The sequence below is a fragment of the Denticeps clupeoides genome, chromosome 1 (assembly GCF_900700375.1).
Source record: "Denticeps clupeoides chromosome 1, fDenClu1.1, whole genome shotgun sequence".
NCBI classification, from domain to species: Eukaryota; Metazoa; Chordata; class Actinopteri; order Clupeiformes; family Denticipitidae; genus Denticeps; species Denticeps clupeoides.
This window is the reverse complement of record NC_041707.1, coordinates 28,336,658-28,352,436: the sequence shown is the minus strand read 5'-3', so window position 1 is coordinate 28,352,436 and position 15,779 is coordinate 28,336,658. Positions and strand designations below refer to the sequence as shown.

At 40.7% G+C, this 15,779-nt stretch overlaps 1 protein-coding gene across 1 annotated transcript in view; it reads right to left on the bottom strand.

Annotated features, from left to right (window-relative positions):
- Positions 1–11,917, bottom strand: part of LOC114801337 (putative nuclease HARBI1) — a 44,024-nt gene extending 32,107 nt beyond the window's left edge. Inside the window, 1 exon segment of the mRNA XM_028999489.1 lies at positions 11,896–11,917. Within this exon segment, the coding sequence (XP_028855322.1) occupies positions 11,896–11,917 (22 nt within the window).
- Between the last annotated feature and the right edge of the window lie 3,862 nt (positions 11,918–15,779).

Here is a 15,779-nt window from a genome sequence, read left to right as displayed (position 1 = left end):
GCACATCAATGTTACTAAAGCAAATATGCTTCTGAGCATCTCTAAGTAGTTCAATGTGTGACCTCTAATCATAACCTGATTTTGGAATGTATACTATCATAAACATTTTGTTCTACAAGTATACCCTTTTAAGGGACCATTTAAAATCACAAAGAGTATAGGTGACTATTTCATTTAAAAGTATTGTGTTATCTTTATATATAACATATGTTTTGATGCATTTAATGTGGATTCTAAAACACTAACATAAACAAATGTTTCACTTTCACTGTTCTTTCACAGAACTTTCATGTCTTTCCTGATGATTGCAAGCAGGATGGAAAAAAAGTCATTTCAGCTGTCATCACAAACACTGACATACTGTGGGTTGGTCTCATTGGTCGCGGTTGACTGGGCCTCATACACACAACATGACCTTCCTCCCACACAATGTGCCCCCTAGGGCCAGTCTATATGAAAACACAAGCTTGCCTTCATTTACATTTACAGCATTTGACAGATGCTCTAATCCAGTGCAATTTATATCAGTGCTTTAAATATCCATCATTGAAATCCCTTATTAGGTTTACTAGAACCCGATCTGTAGATATGTCACGATCTGGTCCGAAAAGGGGTTAGTCCGGTCCGGGATCCATTGTTGTCATGTGAAATGTTCCCTAATCGTTTTCACCTGTGTCAATTGTATAAAGCTGCCCTGTTCGTTTCTGTTCGCTGTCAGGTCTTTGACGTTATGTTCCGTGTTCACCACTGTCAACGTCTCGGATATCTCCCCTGTCCGGTGATTCACCATTAAACCCGTTTCGTGATGTCAGGTGATAGCGTCCTTCATTCCTCGTCACTCTTTGTCCTCCTCTCTGTACACCCGCCGCGTCATGCCCGCATTGACGTGACAAGACATTGTTCGCACAACAACTCAGAACCAAATTATTTTTTGATATAGAAAGTGTACATAAGTGCTATTTTAGTCCGGATATTTTCTAAACAGGAGGATTTTTAGTTTGCGCTTCTTTAATGACTCAGCTTTTGGAAGTTCATTCCACCACCTAGGAGCCAAGACAGAAGTTTAGATTAATGCTTTCCTGTGCCTTGAGAGTAGGTGGTACAGGTCAAGCAGTGCTGGAAGATCGTACAGACTGAGGTGCAGAGTGAGGAGTGATGAGAGATCTTAGGTAGGAGGATGTTGACCTTTCCTTGGCTTTGTAGGCATCTGTATTTTGAATCTGATGCGGGCAGCTATAGGATGCCAGTGGAGCGAACACAGGAGTGGTGTGGGAGAATTTGGAAATAAGTGAGCTACAGCATTCTGGATCAGCTAGAGATGTCAAGTAGCTCTAAGAAGAAGACCAGCCAGGAGTGAGTTACAGTAGTCCAGTTTGGAGATGACTAGAATTTTAACACACTAACACGTTTGCATGCTAACACACATTTAGAAATTAATAACTTTCTTTGTGTCTAATGCTATATGTTTTTAGAATATATGTTTTACCAGTTATGACTAGAAATGTAATTTTTGCATCACATCACTGTACATTTGAAGGACCAGCCCACATTGCCTCCCACAAGATGAAGGTAGTATGTGACCCTATTAACTTTGTGACGCAATAGTCATGCAAAAATCTACTAACAAGCATTTTTAAAGCTGCAACCTGAAGTGTTAGGGAGAAAGCACACATTTTCAGCTGTTCAGCTGTGTACCAAAGGACTTAAGAAGCAACTCTGCAGTCACCATGACATGCCAGACATGTCCATCCCTAACCTCTGCCCGCCAACCCCGTGTGCCACAGAACACCATGAAGCTGTCCATAGGAAGCAAGTCATTGTTGAATGTCCTCACTGTAGGATGAGCCTAAATAACAGAAATCTTAGAAAGCATGTGGTGAGGAAACATCATGTTGACACAGATCCCATAACCCAAACTCACTACCTAAAGGCACAGTGTGTTGACAGAAGAAATGGTATTTATGTTGTTGCAAAAGCTTTTCTTGGATCCTGTGCATATGGTTAAAAAAAAAATATGGGGCACATCCCATAATGTGATGAGCGATGTAGACATTTGCAACACTCATGCAGAAATTGTTCTGGTTTATGCTTGTTTTGTAATTTATAAATTATTTTTGTAACATAATACAATAACTTATACCATAACAATAATAGAAAGCTTTATTACAGGTTGTCCTCTCTTTCAGACTTGTCAGTTAATCCATGATCGGCCATTTTTGTCCTCTCCGAACAGAGTTTTGTAACTGCTTGTTTTGCATTTTTTATTTAAATGTTGTTTGTAATCATATATCTATTGTGATTTAGACTCATTCATTATTGGCTGATCCAGATTTCCTGTATTTAAATGTGAATAATAGTATGATACTGTCCTGGCCCTTCACTGTGCATCTGTGAAGTGAAAGTCATTGTGATATACAGCACAGCACACGGTGCACATAACGAAATGTGTCTGCTTTTAACCCATCACCCTTAGTGAGCAGTGGGCAGCCATGTCAGGCAGCCATGGATTTGCAACCTTCTGATTACAGGGCCGCTTCCTTAACTCCTAGGCCACCACTGCCCCTGTGATAACAGCAACATGCAGCCAACAATCAGCTTTGTAGCTGCTAGGCCCAGTGAAAACAGGTTTGCTCTGATACAGGTGAGGCATATTCCAGCCCCTGTATTATATGTATTTATTCAGAATAGGACAACATACTATAATAGATATCAAAATCTGGTGCATGTGGAAGATGACGTGCAAAGGTTAAGTAGAGGTAAATTGAGATTACTTCTCCTTTTTTAAATTGAAAGATCTGACTTATGTAATGATATTTATCATTTACATCTCCAGATACATTTTCTTTGAGAATAATAGTTTGAGAATGATGAGGTTTTATTAGGCTACAAGAATTTATTAGGTTTTATTAGGCTACAAGAATCACTAAACTCTCTAATCTACCTAGCTAATAAACTAATGATAACATCTGCTGAGTTCTAAGATATATATGTGGCCTTATCATGTGCATCACACCCAATTTCCCCAGACAAGTTCTTTGTTATATGTTTGAACAGGTAGAAACTGAAGGAGAATAATTTCCGCCTTTGCTATGGTGGAGGAGGGCTACACAGGAGCTGGAGCATAATCCAGGAGAGGATGGTGCTTTACAGATCAACTGGATTTTACACCTTTCTGCAAAGGCACCAGTCACTTTCCCAGTAGCCCACTATTAATCCTTCAAATCAATTCAGCTGGAAGTGTGGTGCAGGATTTTATAAAGTGTGATTTTATAAAGTGTAAATAAAAAAATAGATCAGCCATCTTCATCCCTTTTTAATATTGTGAGCACAGGAATACGTTCAGCAACCTGTTCATATTCACGTAATAATGTTTCATAAAAAAAAAAAAAAAGATCTATTCAGTGTAGTTTATATGTGATTCTGAAAATTACCACTATCACACAAAGCCTCAAATGACTACTCACTCCAACAATGATGCCAACTAAAAAGACATGCATATAAAATGTCCAGTCCAAAAGATGACACTGCAGTGGGATTTACTTGCTGCAAAGCAGAAAGAATGACAGCTGAAAGGAGGGCATGGTAACTCTGCTAAAGTGACTCCATAATCTGAATATGCATTTTCAGATTCCTGCTACAGATTCCTGTGCTGAAAGCAACAAGCTACCCCACACAGATAAGGTGAACAGCACTAATAATAAAATAATTAATAATAATAAACCCATTTCTTCTAAGATGTGAACTTCCATTATACAACAAAAGGACATGAGACTAGTTATATCAGAAATATCATTGATGGAAATCAAATTTATCAACCCATGGAGGTCTGGATTTGGAGTCACATTTGGAGAAGGTGTGTAGGGCAGCAGAATATTTTCCAGATCTCCATCAGACTATATTGTGTTGGTCCACTCCCTCGTACTAAATCAGAAAATAAATACTTGCTCACTCACTCACTGTAGTTTCACCCGTTTTCCAGAAGCAGTACCCTTGAGCTCATTAAAAACTAAGGTCATGGTGAAAGCACTGACTCAGTTCTTCTCACTGTTCGCAGATGGACCAAGGGTCTAATTTCCTGTCACATCTGTGTAAGCAGGTGTTGTCCCACATTGGAATTAGGGATGCTGTTTCTAGTGCATATCACCTTCAGTCACAGAGAGGTTTCACCAAACCCTGAAAACCATGTTTCATCCTTACTGCTTGGACACAGCTACAGAGTGGGATGAGCGACTCCCTTTACTGTTATTCGCTGTTTGTGAGACTGTTCAAGAGTCCCTAGGGTTTAGTCTTGCAGACAAAGTGTTTGGTCACACTGTGTGTGGTCCCCTTAGACTTTCACAGGAGATGTGGGTGTCAGAGCAGCATGCTCCCTGCACTAATGTTTTAGATTACATCAGTGTGTTTCGGGAACACCTTCATAAGGCATGCTCAGCTGCGCTAGCCTTGTTGTCTTCAGCCCAGAGGGACATGAAGACTCGTCAGTGTCGCGAAAACAGTCTCCCGATCTTTTGAGCCAGGTGACCAGATTTTAGTTTTACTTCCTATTGTGGGATCTGCTTTGCAGGGCAAGTTTGTGGGTCCACATGTGGTGGATTCAAAGTTGAGTGAGACAGATTATGTCATCCGTACACCGAACAGGAAACTGAAAACCCGAGTGTGTCATATCAACATGCTGAAAAGCTATGTTGAGTGATAGAACGTGCACATGCACACACACTGCACAAAAAAATAAAATAAATAAATATTCGTCTAGCACTTAAAAATTTCCAAGCATGTTCTTTTTCTGACAAGTTTGGCCTTATCAGGGCTCTTAGTTTTGTAAAACTCAAAATCTATAGAAATCAAACAAGAATTGCTGGTGTCTTCCTCTTGTAAGTCGCTTTGGATAAGCATCTGCTAAGTAAAATGAAGGTACAAGACAAGGCTGAGAAACAGGGAAAACCTGTTATCTTTGCAGCATTAGTTTCTGTCCCTGTTACTTATTCTGCAGCTGAGGATGGACTGTATTTGTGATGTCCGTGTAACTTCACCCTGGCTGCAGAATAGTAAAATTCTGCAGGATTTAGAAGCTGATCTGTCTCATTCGCCTGCAGCAGACCGCAGACAAGGTTAATTCAGTCACATGCTGCTTTGTTCTCTGACATCCCTGTAGGTACGTCTGTCATGCAACATGATGTTGACGTTGGTGGTCATTCTCCCATCAAGCAGCACCCGTATCGGCTGAATCCAACTAAGCAAGCGGTAATGCAGTCTGAAATTACATACTTGTTGGAGAACAAGCTGGCTGTGCCGAGTTGCAGTGCATGGAGTAGTCCATGCCTACTGATCCCTAAGCCAGACAGAACCTTTCAGTTCTGTACTGACTACAGACAGGCTAATGCGGTTACTAAACCGGATTCATTTCCATTACTTGGATGGAAGACTGTGTAGACAAGGTTGGTGCAGCCAGAGTTGTCACGAAATTAGACCCTTTGCGGGGTTATGAGCAATTTCTGTTGACTGCTCGTGCTGCTGAGATCTCTGCCTTTGTTATGCCTGATAACTTTCTGCAGTACTCAGTGATGCCATTTGGGTTATGCAATGCACCTGCTACGTTCCAGCGCTTAATATGTAAAGTGTTTGCTGGAGTCCCTTGCTGCAAAGCCTATCTAGACGACATTATAATCTACTCAGCCACCTGGACACAGCACCTTCAGGCACTAGAGTTTTTAGCGTCTTCAACAAGCATCACTAACCCTCAACCTCGCAAAATGTGAATTTGGGAAAGCAACTGTGACGTACTGAGGAAAAGAAGTAGGTCAGGGTCAAGTTCGGCCTGTGGAGGCCAAAGTTCAGGCTTTCATGACTTTTCCTGTCCCCTTCCATCTTAACGGGAATTGCATTGGTTTTAGGGATGGTTGGATTTTATTGCGGTTTTTGTTAACCTGTTAACCAAGCTGCTTTGCGGCAGCACATCCTTTGTTTGGTCTGCGGACTGCCAAAGTGCGTTTAAGGCTGTGAAGTCTCTTCTTTGCAGTTCTCCAGTCCCCGCTGCCCCAGATTTCCAGTGCCCCTTTAAGTTAGACGTGGATGCCAGTGCTGTTGGAGCAGGAGCTGTGCTTCTACAGGAGGTCATCGAGTTTTATTTTTCTCTAAAAAGTTCTTAAAGCACCAGTTGAACTATAGTCCTATAGAGAAAGAAGCTCAACACTGATATTAGCGCTGCAGCACTTTGAGGTGTACATTGGGCCCACGACACTTCCTGTCCTTGTTTTTACAGATCACAATCCTCTGGTGTTTTCATCCCGTATGAAGAACGCAAACCAGCCTATTATGCACTGGTCTTTAGATCTACAGGGTTTTATCCTAGAGATTAAGTACAACCGGAGAGGGGATAATGTAATAATAATTAAATAATAATAATTAAAACAAGTCAAAATAAGGCATGTGGACTATACAGAAAAGAAACCTTTAAAACTGAAATAAAATAGAGTATATTCAAAATTTACATTTCTTAATATTTCAAATGTTCAATATATACACACACACACACTTTCATATATTTATTCATGCAATAAACAAATGTTAGCTCACGTTCTTCTGTATTTTCAACAATTACAAAAATTGTCCATGGTAGACATTGGGTATTCATTACCTTGACAGTAAAGCTGTTAACTGAGGGTTCCTCAGTTATTCCATGAGGGTTCCATGTTTTATAGCTCTGAAGCTTTCAGAATGATGCCCATAAAGGTGCACAGACGTGGATATTGCAGCTTTTTGTTTCAGTATTTTTCTGACAACAGTTTAATTTATTTCCTGCTTTACAACCAGCCATTTTCAAATTCCAGGATGTCCCAATAAAGACTTTATGGCACACAGATAAAGAAACTGTTTAACGCTCAGGATTTATCAATGTTTACCAATTTACATTTCTAGTCCCTCATTATGGTAATCTATAAATTAACAATTAAACATTATTACGTTTAACCAAAAAAGCCTTCTATGACGAAACCATAGTCTACCATACTCCAATTCTTTCACTCCAATCCTCCTTGCAGAGACATGACGTAGTTGTAGTAGTTGAAAGGTTTAAGTTTCCCAAAAAATTAAGGCTGGAGACGTCAATCAGAAAACATGCTGAATTAGTTCATCTGAATTATTAACAATTTTATTAACAATAAAAATGCTTCCTGTATTTAAATGTGCAAATAGATTAATAAATTGGTTAATTATTGCAAGTTACACAATTGGTTAATTATGTTAATTACACAATTGGTTAATCACTGCAGAAACTCATTAATGTGCAGTTAATGTGTTTCATTTCTCTACATGGTAGTCACTGCATCCGCAGATATTAAATAATTTCTTTTTATCCCAGCCTGTCAGTGGAAAAGGATTGAGAATGAACACAGATGATCTACTTCGGAACCTGCTTAAACAAACACAAAAGAAACGCATAAAAAAATCGAACTGGCAACCTTCCAATTATGGGTCTGGTTCCACTACCACTGCCCCGGCCACCACTGCCCTTGGATGGCACATCAATGCGAGCTGTGGCAAGAAATGTGTCACTAGTTCCTGCAAGATGAAGACATTGTTGCTGACCCGCCCGTTCCCCAGACCTGAATCCAATTGAGCACATCTGGGACATCATGTCTTGCTCCATACTCCAATGCCACATTGTACCACAGACTGTCCAGTTGCTGGCAGATGCTTTAGTCCAGGTCTGGGAGGAGATCCCTCAGGACACCATCTGCCACCTCATCAGAAGCATACCCAGGTATTGTAGGGAGGTCATGCAGGCAGGTTTAGGCCACACATACTACTGAGCCTAATTTATACTAATTTTAAAGACATTACATATACATAAGTGGCCCCGTAATCAGAAGGTTGCTGGCTTGGATCCGGATCAAGGTGCCACTGTGGTGCCACCGAGCAAAGCACACACTGCTCCCAGCCTGTCATGGCTGCCCACTGCTCACCAAGGGTGATGGGTTAAAAGCAGAGGACACATTTCATTGTGTGTGCTGCAGTGTTTCACAATGACAATCACAAAAACTTTAAAATTAAATTTTAATTTGGAAATTTGAATCCTGACCTCCGTGGGTTGAGCAATTTGATTTCCATTGATAATTTTTCTGTGATTTTGTTTGTCAGAACAAATTATTTAATACGAATATTTCATTCATTCAGATCTAGGATGTCATATTTTTGTGTTCCCTTTTTTCAGCAGTGTAATATTTCTAAGTTTATATATATAAATCGACTACTAAAGTATTTCTACACAAACTGCTTTTCCTGAACTTATAGAGATTTTTTTAAATAGAGAATTTTTTTAAACTTTATTTCCCAGGAAACAATGCCAGGATTCATTGTGCTATAAGTGTGAGAAAATGAAACGTTTTTACAGAGTAATTGGCCAACTTTATCCTCATTAAGAACCTATGGGATGTGCCTTATGAGTCTTTACACATTAAATACTGGAGAAATACCCTCCCCAACAATGTTTTTTCTACTAGACGAACCAAGCCACGTACCTATTAATGCTTTCAGAATATTTTGCAGTCTTGCATACTCTGTTATTGAGTTCAGCCAAAACATTAGTAGCAGGTGAAGTGAATATCATTAATTAACTAATTTAATGGCACCTGATAGTGGGTGAGATATTTTAGGCAGAAAGTGACCATTGTGTCAATGCATTATAACAACAAACAATGAACAAGGATTTGAGCAACTTTGATAAATTCTGATGGCTTAAATGATCTCTTACTGACAGCCAGCTCACCCTCAGAGGTCTAGTGGAGATTACTATGCAATTACAGTATACGTAAATGGTACTAATGTTACAGAAAGCCCCGTAATCAAAAGGTTGCTGGTTTGAGTCCCGATCCGCCAAGGTGCCACTGAGGTGCCACTGATAAAAAGCACTGTCACACACTGCTCCCCGGGTGCCTGTCATGGCTGCGCACTGCTCACCAAGGGTTAAATGCAGAGAAGATATTTCCTTCAGGATTAATAAAGTATAACAAAAAAAATGTATGAGTGGTGATACATTTTGGTTTGGTCAACAGAAAAGTCACATTTTACAATGAACTTGCTACTCTGAAATGAGCTCAGACTAGCCTGACCAATCTGATTATTAAAAAATTTAAATCAATGTTTTATGTAAAGCCAGTTTTAAGTAATGGTAGCATTACACTATAGTTTTTTTTAGTATTATAGATATTAGTGCTATTAATGCTGTGCCAGACTGGTGCTTATATTTCCATTGTCATAATCAAAATGTATTTTGTCACATTTGACCTCAACAATCAGCAATAAAATTTTAAAGTGGTAGATTTATCTGGTTGATCTGCTAAAAAAAACCAAACTAATAGCTGCTAGGTGCTATAGCTGCAATCTTCTACTGATGTATGCTACTCTTCCTAAGCCTGTTGGCATTTTGATTTGATAAAAAATTATATTATCTGCTCGGTGGACGGACAGATCAAGTAATTGTAACATCAATTCTGCTACAGTTTATCCTAAAATCTAATCGAAATGTTTATTATTAATTATAACCAGTTATAACTAATTATAAATATTTACCTTTGAGCGAATTCGTTACAGTACATTGTACTTCTGAGCGAAAGTGCACATCTGACATTCTACTGAGAACTGAAAAAGAAATAATTTGAGGTCACTGAATGCCATGAGTGTCAGGTAGCTCTTCACCAAACAATATATCATACACATTTCTCAGTTTTATCAAACAGAATGCAATAAGCTCAGGTTTGATAGAAGCAGAGATAGAAGCAAAACATTCTTACTTCTAAAAGAAGCGACTGAAGTGGATGGGATGGGAGGTTGATGGTTATGAAGGGGATGGTTATGATGGTACAGAGCTCTGGGGAAATGTAAATTAATAATGATTTATTAATTAACACGGTCTCATTGACCAGTGTTCATCTGTTCATCGAAATAAACAGGGAACTTGCCATAGCACTGAACCATTATTTGGTTCAGAGCACCCCTAAATCTGCATAGTAGAGATTACACATACAGTGACCTTTATAGTGCCAGTGGCACACATCATAAACACCCACAAACTAGATTGTATATGTATCCTCTTTAGTCTCTAAGCATTTTTGTCTTATTTATTTTCCGCATCATTATCTCCCTCCAATTTAATTATGCCTTCGTGAAATAAGCCTAGCATGAAAAAGCCTACTTTACCTAATTAATTTTACATAAATTAGAATAGACTTACGCGGTGCATGGTTCGTTAATGGGCAAGTGCCCTGCATACTTCTTGTTGAAAATTCTGAGATATTGAATGTGTTGGTGACAATGACAAGACCCATCTTGTCATTTTTGGTGAACTTGCATTCTGTGTTGAATGGCAGTATCCTCATTGGCCGATGATGGCCCAGGGGTAATAATTTAAAGATGACAGGTCCGCTGTGTTTTTATTAAATATAAGGTTAACATAATCAGAGCCAGAAAGGTCAGCATCAAGCCGTTGGATAGAATCTAAATAAATGTCCATGGTCCTCCTCTCATTTTCACATAGCAGGCACCCCTGCACAAAGGGTCTCTTGGAAATGCCCAATAGTCCATTCCTAAGGGGGTCTCCTTCATTCTTTCATTTTCTCAGTTTCCTGAACCCTCTGTCCTGCACTGGTTTTAAGCATTGGTTTAATCGGTTTGGAATTTTAAAAAAGTGTGTACCAAATAAAGAGCACCAGAGAAACAATGGATTGGACTAAAAATTTAAATGACCTTAGCTTGGAGCAGATATTATATACAGTATAATATATATTGTATATAAATATATATAATACAATATATATTATTATATATAATATATATTTATATACAATATAATACAAACTTATTTTTAAAAATTCAAAAATATATTTATCTGATTTGCCTGTTAGCAAAGAGTGTATCTTCCATGTGAAACAAAATAACAATGTCTACAGAGTGTTTCCTTGTGTTCAAAAAAATGTTGAATATTTGAGTAATGGGGGTAGTTAGTAAATGTGACACTTGTATGCTTATGAATCTGCTTCACATTAGAGGCTACAAACTCCTTTTCCATTTAGCCTTTGTCTTCACAGTAACCATGTGTCTGAAACCTATTCCAGTAACCATCTCTTACAGGCCCAGGAAAACATACTCACGCTGCAGAGGCTCTGTTACAAACAACCTCATCTACCCCACCCTGTCATCTACTTCTCAAACAAGTGTGGTAGGTGGGCTCTGGAACTGTCAATCCGCTGTTAAAAAAGCTGACTTTATCTCTGGTCTCGCTACTCTCCACTCCCTAGACTTCCTGGCGCTAACAGAGACCTGGATATCCCCTCAGAACAGAGCTACTCCTGCTGCCCTCTCTTCTGCCTACACATTCTCCCACACTCCTAGAAAAACTGGGAGAGGAGGGGGTAATGGCCTTTTAATATCAAGAAATTGGTCCTTCACACCAATGCCTCTCCCACATCTTAACATCTCTTCTTTCGAATTCCATGCAGTCTCAGTTTTTTCTCCTGTGAACATCCTTCTCATTGTCTTATATCGCCCTCCATGGCCACTTGGGACCTTTATTGATGAATTGGACACTCTCCTCAGCATTTTCTCTTTAGAAACCCCCCTAACTCTCCTTGGTGACTTCAACCTTCCATCAGCCCAGCTCCAATCATCCTGCCTTCTTCCCCTTCTCCACTCTTTTTCCTTGACCAACAGCAACATCTCTCCACACACAAAGGAGGGAATGTCCTGGACCTGGTCTTTAGTCATCCTTCTCCAACTTCTGACCTTCCACTCCCCTTCACATCTCTGACCACTACTTCCTGACCTTCACACTCACTGTACCTACAGGATCCACAACTGTCCCACATCCATCCTTCATTCGACAAAACCTTCACACTGTCTCACCTTCATCTGTATCTTCTTGCATTCTTTCGCATCTCCCAACCTCTAATTCATTCTTCTCCTTGCCTCCAGAGACAGCTACTAACTCTCTCCTCACCTCACTTTCCCTTTCCATGGATCAACTCTGTCCTCTATCAACAAAACACAAAAAGACTTCTCCCCCTGCACCCTGGCTCTCTGGTACATTGCGCAGCAATCGAAGAGTATTTCGAGCAGCGGAGAGAAAATACAAGAAATCTCAGATTGACTCAGACCTACTGTTTTATCAGAATCTTCTGCGCACATTTTCCACTAACCTCACTGCTGCTAAAACTGCTTTCTACAAAGCAAAACTAGAAGTCTCTGCCCACAACTCTCAAAAACTCCACAACATCTTCTTATCCCTACTCAACCCTCCGACTCCCCCTGCCCCGTCTTCCCTAACAGCTGATGATTTTGCCAACTTCTTCACAGGGAAGATTGAAAATGTCTGTGAGACATTCTCCACCACAAATCCTTCTCTACCCTCTGAAAATTCTACAACTACTCTAAATCAATTTTCTAAGCTCACATCTGATGAAATCATTCAGATAATATCTACAGGCAACCCAACCACCTGTCCACTAGATCCAATCCCTTCTGCAATGCTTCAAACCATCTCCCCTGACCTCATCCCTTTCATTTCTTATATCATAAACAGCTCAATGTCATCTGGCCATGTACCATCTGCCTTTAAAACAGTCAGGGTTCTTCCAATCCTAAAGAAACCGACTGCTGATACTACAAACATCAACAACTACAGACCAGTTTCCCTCCTCTCATTTCTATCCAAAATCCTTGAGCGCTGTGTCTACAATCAGCTATCACTTCATCTATCACAAAACAACCTCCTGGATCCTAACCAGTCTGGCTTCAGAACAACTCATTCTACTGAGACTGTTACTGAGCAGCTATATGCGGCCAGATTGGCAAAACTGTCATCTGTACTTATTCTCCTCGACCTCTCTGCAGCATTTGACACCATTAACCACAAGACTCTCTTGTCAATCCTGAAGCAGCTTGGAATTCAGGGCTCAGCATGACAGTGGTTTGCTTCCTACCTTGATGAGCGATCTTACCAAGTGACTTGGAAAGGATCCACCTCTACCTCACATAGACTCTCCACTGGTGTACCTCAAGGCTTGGTGCTAGGTCCTCTCCTTTTCTCCCTCTACACAAGATCACTTGGTGAAGTCATTTCCTCGCATGGATTATCCTACCACTGCTATGCTGACGACACACAAATCCTCTTCTCCTTTCCTCCCTCTGATGTACATGCTGCTTCCAAAATCTCTGCATGTCTAACTGACATCTTGTCTTGGATGGCAGCCCATCACCTCCAACTCAAATCCCACCAAAACTGAACTAATATTCATTCCAGCAGATTCTTCACCATATCAGGATCTTGCTATTTACCTTGACAACTCACAGCTCTCTCCTTCTACAACAGCCTGCAACCTTGGCGTAACAATAGACGACCAACTCTCCTTCTCGACTCACGTCAGCAACCTTTTCCGCTCATGTAGATTCCTTCTCTACAATATTAGACAAATCTACCCTTATCTGTCAACCCAGGCCACCCAACTACTGTGCTTCAGTGCTTAGTAATCTCAAGACTGGACTACTGCAACTCCCTTCTAGCAACTCATACAAAATGCAGCAGCACGACTGATCTTGAACCTTCCCAAATTATCCCACACCACCCCCTGCTACGTTCCCTCCACTGACTCCCAGTAGCTGCACGCGTCAGATTCAAAATACTGATGCTGGCCTACAAAGCCAAACATGTGAGTAGCCCCATCCTACCTCACAGCCCTTATTACACCTCGCACTGCACCTTGTATTCTCTGAGCCTCCAGTACTGCTCGACTGGTCCCTCCATCGCTAAAGGTAAAAGGAAAACATTCATCTAGACTCCTCTCCGTCTTGGCCCCTCGGTGGTGGAATGAACTTCCCCTCGAGGTCAGAACAGCTCAGTCACTGAGTATTTTCAAATGACAGCTCAAGACCTTCCTCTTTAAAGAATATTTAGATTAACTTGTAACTTTCTTATTGTCGAACTTGTGTACAGAATCTACAACAGAGTGAATAAAAAGATTGTACTCATAGTTGGGGGTCCTAGTGAACTGGAATTGATCTCTGTAAGTAACAAATTCACAAATTCACCCACAAAATGACTTTCAACAACTGAAAAATAAACAGAAAATCAGTAAAAAAATGCATTTTGCTGGAGGTCACAGACCTTGCGGATGGACGCGATGGGTGGAGCCATTCTTGACCCCCCACCAATTCACGCGTCTTGCCGCGGATCTCCATGACCCCACGGGCGACCATCTAGTGCTCCCCCCTGGCGCCTGCACTCACCACGACTGGCTGAGCTCTCCATGGTCTTCCTCTGCTTTTTCTCTCTGCACTTGCGGTAAGGGCTCTGACATTGTCATGTCGGCGAGGTGACGGGGGAAGGAAGTGCAGAGGCGGGACATACTGAAAAAAAGGATTTAACAATAAAGAAACATGGCATGATGGCCAAAAACAGGGGAAAAAAAAAGGGGAAAAACACAAACAAGCCCGCAGGCATGTGGGGATTGCCAGAACTGAAACACTATACATGTAAGTATGTTGGTCCACAAAGAATGTCGAAGCCCATGCATGAAGTGAAGTTGGAAAATAATAGCTGTTTAAGTGTAAGTGTGTGGAGCATTGTGACAATCACAATGCAGGGCATCACAGTGAAAGTGAAGTGATTGTCATTGTGAAACACTGCAGCACAGCACACGATGCACACAACAAAATATGTCCTCTTCTTTTAACCCATCACCCTTGGTGAGCAGGGTGCAGCTATGACTGGCACCCAGGGAGCAGTGTGTGGGGAGGGTGCTTTGTTCAGTGGCACCTTGGCGGATCAGGATTCGAACCGGCAACCTTCTGATTACAGAAAAAACAGTAAAATGAATGCTTCTGTTTAAGGTACCCATTTACTGCATTTGTCAGACACTTTTATCCATAGTGACTTACTTTAATAATTTCAAATGTCCAATTTAGTTCCATGGGGACTGATCTGTAAATGCCATTAGAGTAATAACTTAGTACCCAACTTAGTTAAAGTATTTCCAAATGAGAAAGGCTTGCATTTGAAGATCATTAGTGACAGCTGTTCGAACATCTAGTGGAATTTCATTCCACCACCTAGGAGCCAAGACAGAGAAGAGTCTAGGTGAATGTTTTCATAATACCTTGAGAAATAGTGTATAAGTTGAACATTGCTGGAATGATTGAGGTGCAGAGCAAGGAATGAGAGATCTGTGATAAGAAGGTGCAGACACATTCTTAGCTTTGTAAGCAAACGTTTGTATTTTGAATTGGATATGAGCAGCTACACAAAGCTAGTGGATCTAACGTTGCAATGGGGTTGTCTAGGAGAATTTGGGAAGGTTGAAAACACGTCATGCTGTAGCATTCTGGATCAACTGGAGAAGTAAAGTGGCACTTTGAGAGTAGTATAGTTTAGAGATGACTAGAGGTTTGACAAGTATCTGGGTAGCCTGTCTTGATAAAAATGGACAAATCATTTTAATGTTGTAGAGAAGGAATTGACACAAGTACCTGTAGTGTGGCTCCTGATGTAACCACTGGTCAGTGAAGAAGACAACCAATGGACTGAGAAACATAGGCCTGAGGAGGGACACATGACAAGTGGGAGCAAGTGTGCTTGGAGCTCAAGTATATTTGTTACTTGATTCACATGGAAAATGATTCAGTAAGCATGGGCGCCACTTCAAACAGGATAGGTTGAGAATGAGGTCCTGGGTTGAGTCCCCAGGCTGGTAGTTGGGATGTTCCGGATCCAGCACTCCTCAATGCCCCCTCCC